We start from the raw sequence: 12,427 nt of genomic DNA on the forward strand, positions 1-12,427 counted from the left end.
GCACGGTTAAAATAGATTCTTTATTTGTAAAATGACTACCATCTACCAGAGCAAAGACGTAAATGTACAAAGTGACACCAGATAAGACACGGTTGAGGAATAAAAAAAAAATGTTATCACAAAACTTTTTTCAAATAACATTTCTGTGAAATATTTATAGACCAGTGGGTGCAGGAATGCTCGCCAACATTTACTTGAAATATAAAGTTTACATTTAATAGAAAGGCATCATAAGTAAAAGAGAAAAATGTAGAGTCACTATTAGCAGTTGTAACAAATGGAATATTTTGATATACTCGATATTTTCATGTATGCTCAAGGTTGTGCTCTGTGATAAAGTGACCTGGTATTTTTTTTTTTTTTTGACAAATAAAGTGCCTTGAATCCATCATAATGTAGGCATGAATCTTTATCTCCACAGAGCGTTAATGATTAGATTATATAGAATTACAAAATACAAAGAGAGCAAGGTCATATAAAGCTGATCACAACTGTAAACATATCGCTGGTCATTGTGGCCAAGTACCATCGATACACATTCATACATGAGTCGAATGTAAGGCATGCATGTTGTGCGTAAATGTAAGAAGAAAAAAAAAAAAGGCCAGACCGATTGAGTGTTTTATACATGTTCATGTATGCTGAGCTGAAATGGGTGATTACCTCATTACTTCAGAGGTTGATCAAGGATTAATCTGAAATGATGCAGTAGAATCGAGTCCTAACTACAAATGAATGTTATCTGAGTGCTGATTATATCTTCCAGTAATTACTGTGCTTTGAAGCAGGAAAAAAAAAGCCCTCAGAACTCGGGCTGGAGATTTCAGAAGCTTCTGCAAGCAAGCAAAACCTTTAACCCTCAACTGCTCAACTCCAGCTTTATATTGCATTCTGTCTCATTTGTTCATTCATTACTTTGGATAAAAGAATCTACCAAATGAACAAATGTAGAAGAGTCTCCCGATTTTTAGTTATACAAGAACACTGTTTGAACATGCCGAAGGTCCAATTCAGAGAAAAGACTTTATACACGTCAAACTGAATGCCACAGCTGTTCTTCTTGGGAAAACCCAAATCAACACAACACATGGGCTATGTTCACATTGTGAACACAATTCTGGTTTTTCCTGTCTTAATGCGACAGATCTGATTTTTTTTTCAGGACTGTGTGGACACTTTCATATGTGGTCCCAGATTGGATACATCCAATTGGATAAATGACCATGTGACATGAAAGCGAACAATCCGAGTGGAATTCATGTGGCTTTTTCCCCCAACACACTTTAATGCATGTATCACTGTTACTGTCATCATCCACTGTCGGCAGTGCAGCAAAACAACTATAGAGGACAAACAGTGGTGACTACATTTAGTGGAAGGATGGGGAAATCGCAAAACAGGAAGGAATCTACAGAAACCGAGCAATCGATGTGTGCACACGGGGTTTGAAGGGACAGGTGTAGTCTCATTACAGACAGATTATGGGTCACTTGTGGTTATGAACCTTCAAGGTAAGACATCTATTTTGGGCATAAAAATCAGAATTGTGCAAAGAAGCTTGCTGTGATTGCTCTAAGTGTAATGTCTGAAGCGGCAAATCGTCTAGAGCCATGGTTCTCAAACTGGGTTCTGTGAAGTGTTGCCAGAGGGTCAGCAATGTTTTTTCTTATGCTTGTAATCTAGGAATTTAAAGTCAGTTTTACCAACAAATTTATCCTATGAGTAGAATGTTCAGAAGTTTAAAAAAAAAAAAAAAAAAACTGGGAGGATTTATTTATTTATTTTTTAAACAATTATTGGGGCCCTAGCTGATTTAGGAGAACTTTAAACCCAGGAGTGTGAATGTACTGAAAATGACATGTGTCACCAATTTTACCCAGCATACTAATGTTCATTCAACCATCAAAAACAATTCAAATGAGGCTTTAACAGAGATATACAGTGTATTCCACTGTTCACGCGGAATATTCTGTACTGTTAGTGTTTACAAGCAGCAGAACTGAACATTATATCACATCAATATTTAAGTCTGCACAGATCCTGTGCTTCCGCTGTGCATTAGTGAACTCTAGTGTTGGTCATGACAAGCTGCATGTTTATCTGCTAGTATGTTTCAATCTGATCACACTAAAATATTAAACAGTGTGGTCACATTCTCCGAAGTTAAAATTTTACTAACAATATTTACAGTTCTTACAAGTACATACAGTTTAAAAACATTTTTTGGCACTGTGTTAATGCTATGGTTTTGAGACGATGTTTTCGCTTACAAAAATACCCTTTTTTTTTAGTACTTATCAACTTCAAATTATTTTAATGGAAAGATGTGTTACCAAACCATACACCTCCACACACATATTGCACAAAAGAGAAAACAGTCCAATGCACAAATGCTTAGAGTAAAAATGATGTATGTTATAAGGAATCTTGTTAGCGTTAGTGTGTGTGTTAGTTACCCTGCTCTACACCGTATAAAGTAACACACAATCTTACTTTCTATGTTATTGATGGATCTACTGAAAATTCCTTCCATTTAATATCAATCTGAAAAATAAGCTTGTAATCCAAATCAAGGGGTCTGAGATAAGACGCTTATAACAATTTCAAAAAGGGTTTTAGAGACTATCGTTCTGAAAAAGTTACTTCCCCTTGTTGATTGTAAAAAAAAAAAACTGCAAATCTACTTTGATAGTTTGGCTGTGATAAAGCAAGACAAGCTGCTTAATCATCATCCCAAAGGCCTGATTAAAACCTACGTACCGGAGTGTCACAAACCAACGTTGCTTTCTAGCCAACAGGGAACACGTATTCCCACAATTCAATACCTTCAGCCTTCCTTCTACGATCACGTGACATAAGACTCATCCACAGGAATCAGAGACATGTTACGAAACCACAATGTGTGAAAAAGCTGACCTCAATTTAAACGCCACCTCCACACTGAGAGTGTTTACGCTGAGACGTAGCCTTTCACGGACTCTGGTTAGTGTTGACGATGATGCATGTCACTCGGACCTACAAGGCAAACAAGGCATAACGCATACAAGGAGACGTTCTAGAGAAGTCTGCAGCTACCGAAGGGGATTTTATTCTTCTTAGTTCTCTGCTTGTTCGGTCGCAGGTTGATGACCTCACGGCCATTGAGATCGCTGGAGTTCTGGTTCGGCTGGTTGCCACTGCCAGTGTTGAATACGCCTAAAAAGTGAAGCAAACAGATTGTGACAAAATCAGTCATACTAATCTCATCATGTACATGTACAGCAATATCCTCTCCGTACATCTGCTATAGGCTCAAGATAATTTTCTTGAACAAAATTTCATGTCAGGTTCCACATCCATACGCTGCATATTTTTCAACAAGAAGTTAAAATGTAGTAGTATAGCGTCTCATGAAAGCTAAACAAAAGTAAGGAATAAAACATGGAGTGAATTGTTTTCCTATAACAGGATGACCTGAAGTGGTTTATTCCTCTTATACCACATCAAGTTTCCAACAAATACAATTTTTGGAAAGCATAAAGCCCTCTGATGACTTTCCCATCGCGGGAAATTTACTGACTGTTACAAAGTAATGACACCTGAGACAACTCCTTCTGGCTTTGAGTATGTGGTGCGTCTGCCATGCAAGTCCCTGTGTATGAGCTGTTACTATAGAAACGACAACGTATTAGAACAAGCGCATTAGCATAAACCTGTCATTTATATTATAAACTTAAACGTCAATAAGCTGTTGAATTTATAACATGAAAAGACAGATGATAAATAAATTAATATCACTTTTATTTCTCACCAATTTTATTGCTTGATGTGTGAACGACTTCAGGATCTTCAGCCGTCTGTTGCTTCAGTCGTTGCAGGTATTTTTCTGCTAGATATTTAAAAACTGTAAGACAGAACAACAGTACAATTACAGCAGAGAAATAACACAGTGATACACTACTCAGAGTATAATCACATTTAACCCTAGGACAGATCAACCAAAGAGTGTTAGGTGAAGCTGGTAGTAGAGCTGGATGATGATTATCATATTCATTAATAGCAATACATCACTTGTTTAATTAATGCCATTTCTAAAGACTACATGGACAATAGTTTCATATACAGTCTACCTGCTACTGCTTATTAAATACCTGCTGCTATTTAATCCATATGTACTTTTTAATTTGATGATTTCGTTTGTTTTATTAGGACTGCGGATAATAAAGCAAGTCTGACACATCTACATAACAGATTATCCAAAACATGATGCTTCATACCGTCCCCTGAAACACAGGTGAATATGAAATGAAGCAACGCTGTTAGCTTTTACGTATAATGTTCTTAAGCTGGAAAGATAAATGTTATGTGGCTAGGCTTGTCTTCCTTCAGCACTAGCATTACAGTAGTATTTTTTTCAACTTCTGTTTTTAATTAGCTAGCTATTAAAAATAAATGGTACGTCAGTTGGCATTTTTTTGTTCTTCATCGTTATTATTACACAATCTCTAACACGGCATTTTTCTGCAATATTTAGCACAATCATTTTGTCATATAGTTCAGTTTGGTTGAGAGTTATGCCTGCCTTTACTCACATAATAAACCCATGATGCTTAAATCAACTGACTGTTGATGTGTCATTTTATTGACTACTAATGTGCAGTTTCACTCATTGCCTCGTCTTGTAACATTCAGTCAGGTTTCTGTCACAGCGTTACAAACCTTCATTGACATTGAGATCCTCTTTCACCGAGGCCCGATAAAATCTCAACTTGAGCTTCTTGGCAAGACCCTCTGCTTCCTCACTGCAACGGCAAAAGTGTTAAACATTGAAGTGACGATAATGACAAATAATTACAGTATAGTACAATTCTACACTAAAGGGCCAGTCTTACTTTTTTATCACTGTGTCATCCAGGAGGTCGATTTTGTTCTGCACCAGAACAGTAGGAATGTCTCCAACTTCCATCTCCACTTTCTCCCTCCAGCTGCTGATGGCCTCGAACGACTCTCTGTCCGTGGTGGAGAAGACGAGTACACAGGCCTGGGCACCTACAAAGTGCATATTAAAAAAATAGAAACAAAACTTCATTTAATAACGGCTTGTAGAAGGGGTTGAGGGGTGTTGGTATTCTAGCTTACAACAAACGAGTAAAGATTCCTTAGTCATTATTAATTATTCATGGATGAGTATTTTATATGGGCTCTTCTGCCAGGGAACAGGAGAAAAAATGCCCAGTCCTATCTGCATTTTAAAAGCATTATAAAACTTGGCCTTCCTGGTCAACCTCACCTCGGTAATAAGCCTTAGTGATTGCATCAAACTCCTCCTGACCTGCCGTGTCCCACAACATCAACCGCACGTCCTCATCGTTTACTCTGCAATACATGTGAACCAAAGATTTCAGAGATTAGCAAAGCAAAAAATGTGTGTCCATGGAAGATAAAAATCATAAAAGTCCCAACTCAGGTTAACAAGGATTATTAAATACACGTTAAAAAGGATTATTAAATACACTAGTGCACTGTGCATTAGTGGCTATGACTGAGATGAAGCTATGGATTTGTACTATAGACAACTAAACAAGAATTAACTGCTGCCCTTTATACTTACCAAGCTGTATTATATATTTTCATATATTTTATTTATTTTGCAGTCCTACAGGCTTGCTCATTATATCCATTCCTACAACAGCTGTGACATATTGATTTTCCTGGCACTTTATCAGGACCAAACAAATCTGTGAGAGTGCCATAGATTTTTTTTTTCCCAGGTGGTGTCATCTTCGGGAAGAAATGCTTCATTGTTTTAACCTACATATCCTGATAAGAGGATTAATATTAAACAACCTTAACGATAGGCATAAGTTTAAACTAAAATGAGATGAATAAAATACCTAAAAACAATAACAAAAAAAAAAAACTACATTGTGAAAACTCTCGTAATACACTTTTCTGAAATATTGAAGGCATCAGCGGTAATTTATAATAACTACAAACACTGGATTAGCCGTTAGAAAGTTGTAAAATGTTAAAACGTATGCCCCCGTGTCCCCTTCCATGTTAAATAATTAATTTCTGTGTTTCTGTATCAGCAGGGGTCTGACAGCATGACTCCGGCTTAGTAAGTTTCCATTGTTGATTATTGCACATTTTTGTATACACAGTGACTAGCAGGGATGAGTCAGAATGGTAGAATTTTAGTCACAATAGCCTCTGATTAATTTAATGTGAAGCCAAGAAAATCAAGATGATCATACCCATGACATTATATATGAAAGCTTTGGCAGCTTAAAAGGACTAATCACAGAAAGAACGTCTCAAAGAGTATCGATCCTGTGCTTTATACAAGAGCTATATGTACAAAAGCTGATTCAGATAAATAGCAGGGAAGGCTGGAAACCCAGACATCCACTGATGACTAAGACAGTGGAAAGCAGAGCTCATTTATAAAAAAAAAAAAAACCCTCATAAACCAGTTTCAGAGCAATATGGCTGAGCAAACAGAGCACAGACACACACTTACACTATTTGCCTTTCCAGGAAGTCAACACCAATGGTCTTCTTGTAGTCCTTGGTGAAGATGCCCTTGCAGTATCTCTGGATCATACTCGACTTTCCTACAGCACCGTTGCCCACGACCACCACCTTGATGGCAACCTCCATATCCTCTTCCAACATGGCTGCAAGCTTGGCTGGAAAACTCGCGGGCTTGTGCTCACTCGGATTATACTCGTCTCACTTGAAGTCTTCCCTGTTTGGAACAAATTTAAGAAAGCTAAGTCCTCAGCTATTCATAGGCTATACTTTATGGCACGGGGAACCAACATATGATGGAAAAATTACATGCTGATGTCACAAGTCCTTGAATATCTAGGATCAACCATTCTGCCCATTTGTTTCCTACTGAAGGACCAAGCTGTCTGCTCTAGGGTGTGGTTCACATGGTGTAATTTCCACAGAGTCCAAAATGTTTCACACAGTTTTGAGGCTGGGGCACGAGGAGAAAATGTGTACACAATATATACAAAAAGCATTCTGGAGATTTTAGGCAAATTATTGAGTTTCTAGCACACATACAGGCAACTGACATATTATGGTCATGTGATCTATTAATCAAGAGCAAGATGATCTCTTATTTACACAGAATTCTACAGACGTCCTCCGGCAACATTACACTATTCCAGACATGTGCCCCGAAACCACAGAAAGAACAACAATTAGAGAATGTGACCTTTTTGTTATATATAACAAAGATATACAAAGAGACTTTTGTACAAAGATAAATATGCTGATAAATATTTCCATTAATTTTCACCTAGTGTTTTTTTTTTTTTTTTTAATTTTCTTTCTCTTGTTGTTGAACATACTTGTCCATCAGGCAACTACAAATTAAGATCTAACATGTTCATTTATTTTACACATGGCAAAAAAAAAACTTTAAATGGCACATTAATGCTTGTTAATCCTCAAATTTATGTGCTGAAATTGTGTCTAATGGTTAATGCTAAAAGCTGTGCACACTGCCCTGACAAAAAGAAAGGAACAAAACAAACCACAGGAGAGACATTAGGACACTGGAGAGACCACACTGCTTGCATATTCGGTTACATTACAGAGGCCTCTTGACTCTTGTCTCTTAGAAAGGTAACTAAATACAGCAGGACTGTCTGACGCAACAACGATCCCCACAGGAGCACTTCACTAGCCAACAGTGCGAGACAGAATTCACATTGTTTAGTTGTAAAGAAGACATGAGTCAACGCAGTGATGGAATAAGATAGAGTTTCAAAAAAATGAAGAAAAAAAAAAGAGTTAAACTTATTTAAGACCAAACTAACTAAATGAATACAGTTGATGTGTCATTATGCTCAGTTTCTGTGTCGCAACAAGGACTCCATTCGAGTGATTTACGAACCCGGGCGTTATTCGGTTGTTCCTCTCGGCAAACCATTACAGGTTCTATCTGAAACTGTTCTAAGTAGAACCCTTTTTTGGAAGCTAAAAACCTGATTTTCTGAGAGCACATGTGGCCAGTCCCGATGCAGCGGCCCAGAGTAGAGCGCTTTGCTCAAGGGAACTAAATCAGCAGTAATCACCTGGGATAGAGCAAAATCACGAGATCTCTTGAGTCATAGATAGGCTCTCTCTCCAAGGCACACCCTTCAAGTTTCCAAAATGTTCACATGAGAATTATCAGATGAAGGGAACATGATGCAAGTTAACTGTACCTGACTATCACCTGACAAATGAGCCATTCTTAGATATTATTCTTGAGATCGAGAGAGAAAGAAGTGCAAGACGGGGTATCACACATCCAGGTTACTATAGTGTCTTGTCAAAGGGGCTGGACTTCCAACAATCTCCTTTAGTTCATTTCAGTGCTGGGAAAATGCTCGGAAATTAAGATTCACAACCACAAAAGGTCACATGACAGTCATTGGAGGTCTGAAGATGTTAGGATGCGATTACAAGCACCTGGGGGGAGGGGGATCGCCGCTGTTCCCAGCAACCAACCACCGATCGCCGCTGTTCCCAGCGACCAACCACCGGTCGCCCCTGTTCCCAGCGACCAACCACCGATCGCCGCTGTTCCCAGCGACCAACCACCGGTCGCCCCTGTTCCCAGCGACCAACCACCGATCGCCCCTGTTCCCAGTGACCAACCACTGGTCACCACTGTTCTCAACGACCAACCACTGATCAGCACTGTTCATAATGACCAACCACTGATCACGGTTGTTCCCTCTGAGCAATCACTGACCACCATTGTTTGTCCCACACACACTTCAATTCTTTCATGTCTATTTCACAACTACTTGCTACCACTGCTTCTCTCGTCCGTGTCTTTGATAGAAATTATATTATTTTGTAAATATGTAAATAGTTCCTATGTAGCGCCATGAAGAAGTCTTTATTTTTGTACAACAGCACGACTTGGAGAGTAGTTCTGACTGTAACATAAACAACAGGTTAATATTACTCTAATCTAATACATTATTGTTTCGATAGGAACAGCTTATACACAGGGACCTGTAGTGCAGACAGGATTCTCTGCATAACATAAAGCTAATGTTGTGTCAGCACTTTGACTAGTCACGGTGTGTTGCAAAGTTTTTCAGCTCAGGAAAGTCTTCAGGACAAAGAAAAGTGTATGCACTCTGTTTCTCTGTAAAATGACAAGCTGTGTTTTTTGAGAAAGAGAGACACTAAAGGCAATGCTGGTTAGGGAACGACTGTTAGTTAACTAACTTACTAGTCTCCTGGACGGTCCAAAACATTATAACTATAAACCGTTATATTGCACGACATGCTGTTCTTTAATAAACTAAACATTGTAATCTTTTGCTATAAGTGGAATAACACACTCCAGACCGTGGTTATATGAAAATAATCCACTCCACTTCACACACTGTGACGCATCACACCACCCTGGCGTGGATTATTTCCGTATAACCACACGGTCTGTTGTGAATTAGACTATTCCTTATTTATTTTCTATTATGATAAAACTCGATTCTGTAACCAGATGTCTACAGAAAATCAGGTAACATGTTTTGATCATGATTAAATTTTACCCTGACTATACAAGCAATATGTAAAATGATCTGTGACGTCATCTGGCGACTTTCTGAGCTTGGATTAGCTACTTTCCCCTGAGACAAAGAGGTGGCAACACTGATTTTCAACACCAATGGTCATGTGTGTGTGAACAGGTGGTGATGAGGTGTGTGTGTGTGTGTGTGTGTGTGTGTGTGTGTGTGTGGATCTACTTCTGATATGCCACCAGGCAACGTGTAACCAAGGAAGTGTGTTTGAACTCATTTAAATGAAAGCAATGGAAACTCTAAAGTAGAACTGGTGTAGAGTGTATTTGTGAGTACACTTGTTGGAGACATGTTGACTTGTTTAGGAGGTGTGTTTAGGAGAGAGGAGCAGGGTGTGTGTGAGGAAGCAGGCAGTGTAAGAGTGTTAGACACGGAGGATAAACACACTGATTAATAAGCAGCAGTCTGGAAGTGCACGAGAACCCCGTTAACGTCAGCTAGCTTAGAAACCTAACCGCCTAGCAGCACAGCTAACGGCTTCCCCACACCGGGGTCTGCGTTATATTCATTGCCTAAGGCGGTAATTTAACGCGTATAAAACTAACTAACCGTGACAACATCTCGTCTTACCTGCACTCGCCGTTAACGGTTTCTCTTCCCGCTACATTCTTGAGTTTGGACCGAAGCGCAAGCCGCGTTCATGGATCCGCCGGAGCCCCGCTGTCGCAAAATGTCGCAAATCTCCGCAGTTAAATCATTTAATCTGCTGTTATCAGACTGTACACGCTTACTGCTCTTGCTAACCATCTACATCTGGTGTAAATATTCTGAAAGAGGCGCTTGTCTCTACCCGATGTGCTTTCTTTCCCACCCGAGTTCTAGAAAAATCCCGCCTCCTTCCTCTGTATTGGCTAATAGTTCACGCACGCGCATTGGCTGCTGTTGATTGCGACTCTGATACGTCAAGGCATCCGCCATATTGGAAAGGGCTAGATTGACTCGTCAACCAATGGAAGTCTATGACATATGAGGCCAAACCTGGTCCTGGAGAAACCCCTGTCCTACTCATTCTTAGTGTTTGTCCTGCTTTAACACAACTGATTCAACTCAAGAAGGATTGTTGATTGGTGAATCAGGTGTGTTGGGAGCAAAGAAAACTTTAAAATGAGCAGGACGGGGGTAGTCTATGACCAAGGTCAGTAACCTGGGGTATGTGGAGACATGTGTCTACCTTATGAAATTGTGGTAACTTGATTTATGTTCAACCACTTTACACATTAATACATAAATACAGACACAGTGAATTTCATATATATATATATATATATATATATATATATATATATATATATATATATATATATATAGTTGGAAAACACCAGTAAAGGAGGGGTGTGTAGGCTAAATGTTTAGCTGGAGAGAAAAAAAATCCTTTAAAAAGTCAACATGGCCTGCCAATCCACACAAAACTGTAATCCATTACAGTTAACTATAATTAAGAATAGCTAATAGTCTAAAGAATGAATGATTGAACGAATAACCTAATAAGTCAAGTCAAGTCAAGTGGAGTTTATTGTCATTTCAGCCATATACAAGTACACAGTGAAACGAAACAATGTTTCTCCAGGACCAAGGTGCCACATAAGACAACACAGAACAACACAGAACTACGGGGACTACATAAATTACATAAATTAAACTAAATTAAACGTAAAGTGCACAAGTGCAAACATGTGCAGACAGCACAAGACAGAACAGACAGTACATAACTACGACGCCGACCAGTACACAGTCCTGTTGAAAGTGATAAAGTGACAGTAGTGCAAATATTACAGCTGAGGTAGTGTAAACAGTGTAAACATAGAAGTAATCTGCAAAACAATCAGTTACAGTTCAGATCTCAGTACAGTTATATAATTCACATAACAGGAATCAGCAATAACAAGGTTAACTGAGAATTAAAATAAAATATAGACAAATAAATTTCATGTAGGATTATGTCAAAGTAAATAAATTGAAAGATAATGATTGCAGATGCTTCCATAAAGGTGTAAGGCATGATGTCTCCATAATTGCTGGCATCCTTGGTAAAGATACAAAAAAATAAGGTTATAAAAAAATATTCTGCAACTGGATGAGAATGCAAGTGTATTTTGCCCTCACACACAGTGAGAAGGCAAATAATTTCTTCAAGGTTCTTCAAGATGACACCATTTTCTGGTCACCAAGTTTCCAAATCTACTGTTAGACACCATCTCCATTCCAACAACCTCTTTGGAAGGCGTGTCGGAAGAAAAGTGCCTTTCTTCCTAAGCACAAATGATGTATGTGTCTGGAGTTCGCTAGATGCTATTGAAACTTTGACTGGAACTGGATTTGTGGTCAGATGAGACAGAAATAGAGCTTGATGGCAACAAACACCCAAAGTGTTTTTGAAGTAAAACAAAGGATGTTTATACAGGAAAGAGCCTAATCCCTAATCCCCTGGGAAGCTTGTTAGGATACATGGCCTCATGAACATCATGAAGTACTCAAAGATTTTAAATAAAAATCTGGCTACCTCTGCCCAGTTACAACTAAGTCATGTTGAGTCATTGTCTTCCAGCAGGACAATGATATTAAACATGATCAAATCCACACAAAAATGGTTCAGTGACCACAGAACCAAGCTTTTGACATGGCCAGCCCAGTTCTCAGACATAAGCATCACTGAAAACCAGTAAAGTGAGCTGAAAAGAGAGGGACCAGGGATTTGTCTACCCTGATGGGAGATTTTGGAGTGATATGTTAGACAGCTCACTCCAATACCACCATCAAAACACCTGTTGAGTGAATATCTTTTGTAAGGATGGTGTTTGTTTGTGCAGTACAGTTCCAGAGGTATTTGCTATTTTTCCTATATA

At 38.7% G+C, this 12,427-nt stretch overlaps 1 protein-coding gene across 1 annotated transcript; it reads right to left on the reverse strand.

Moving 5' to 3' along the window:
• Positions 1–329: 329 nt before the first annotated feature.
• On the reverse strand, positions 330–10,418 carry rab23 (RAB23, member RAS oncogene family). Its single transcript, XM_026939380.3, has 7 exons — positions 10,155–10,418; positions 6,503–6,730; positions 5,270–5,355; positions 4,872–5,028; positions 4,699–4,781; positions 3,791–3,883; positions 330–3,195 (listed from the first exon to the last, which is right to left on the reverse strand). The coding sequence occupies exons 2-7, from the start codon at positions 6,655–6,657 to the stop codon at positions 3,056–3,058; spliced, it is 714 nt and encodes a 237-aa protein (XP_026795181.1). The 5' UTR covers positions 6,658–6,730; positions 10,155–10,418; the 3' UTR covers positions 330–3,055.
• Between the last annotated feature and the right edge of the window lie 2,009 nt (positions 10,419–12,427).

This window comes from Pangasianodon hypophthalmus, chromosome 3 (assembly GCF_027358585.1).
Source record: "Pangasianodon hypophthalmus isolate fPanHyp1 chromosome 3, fPanHyp1.pri, whole genome shotgun sequence".
Taxonomy (NCBI): domain Eukaryota; kingdom Metazoa; phylum Chordata; class Actinopteri; order Siluriformes; family Pangasiidae; genus Pangasianodon; species Pangasianodon hypophthalmus.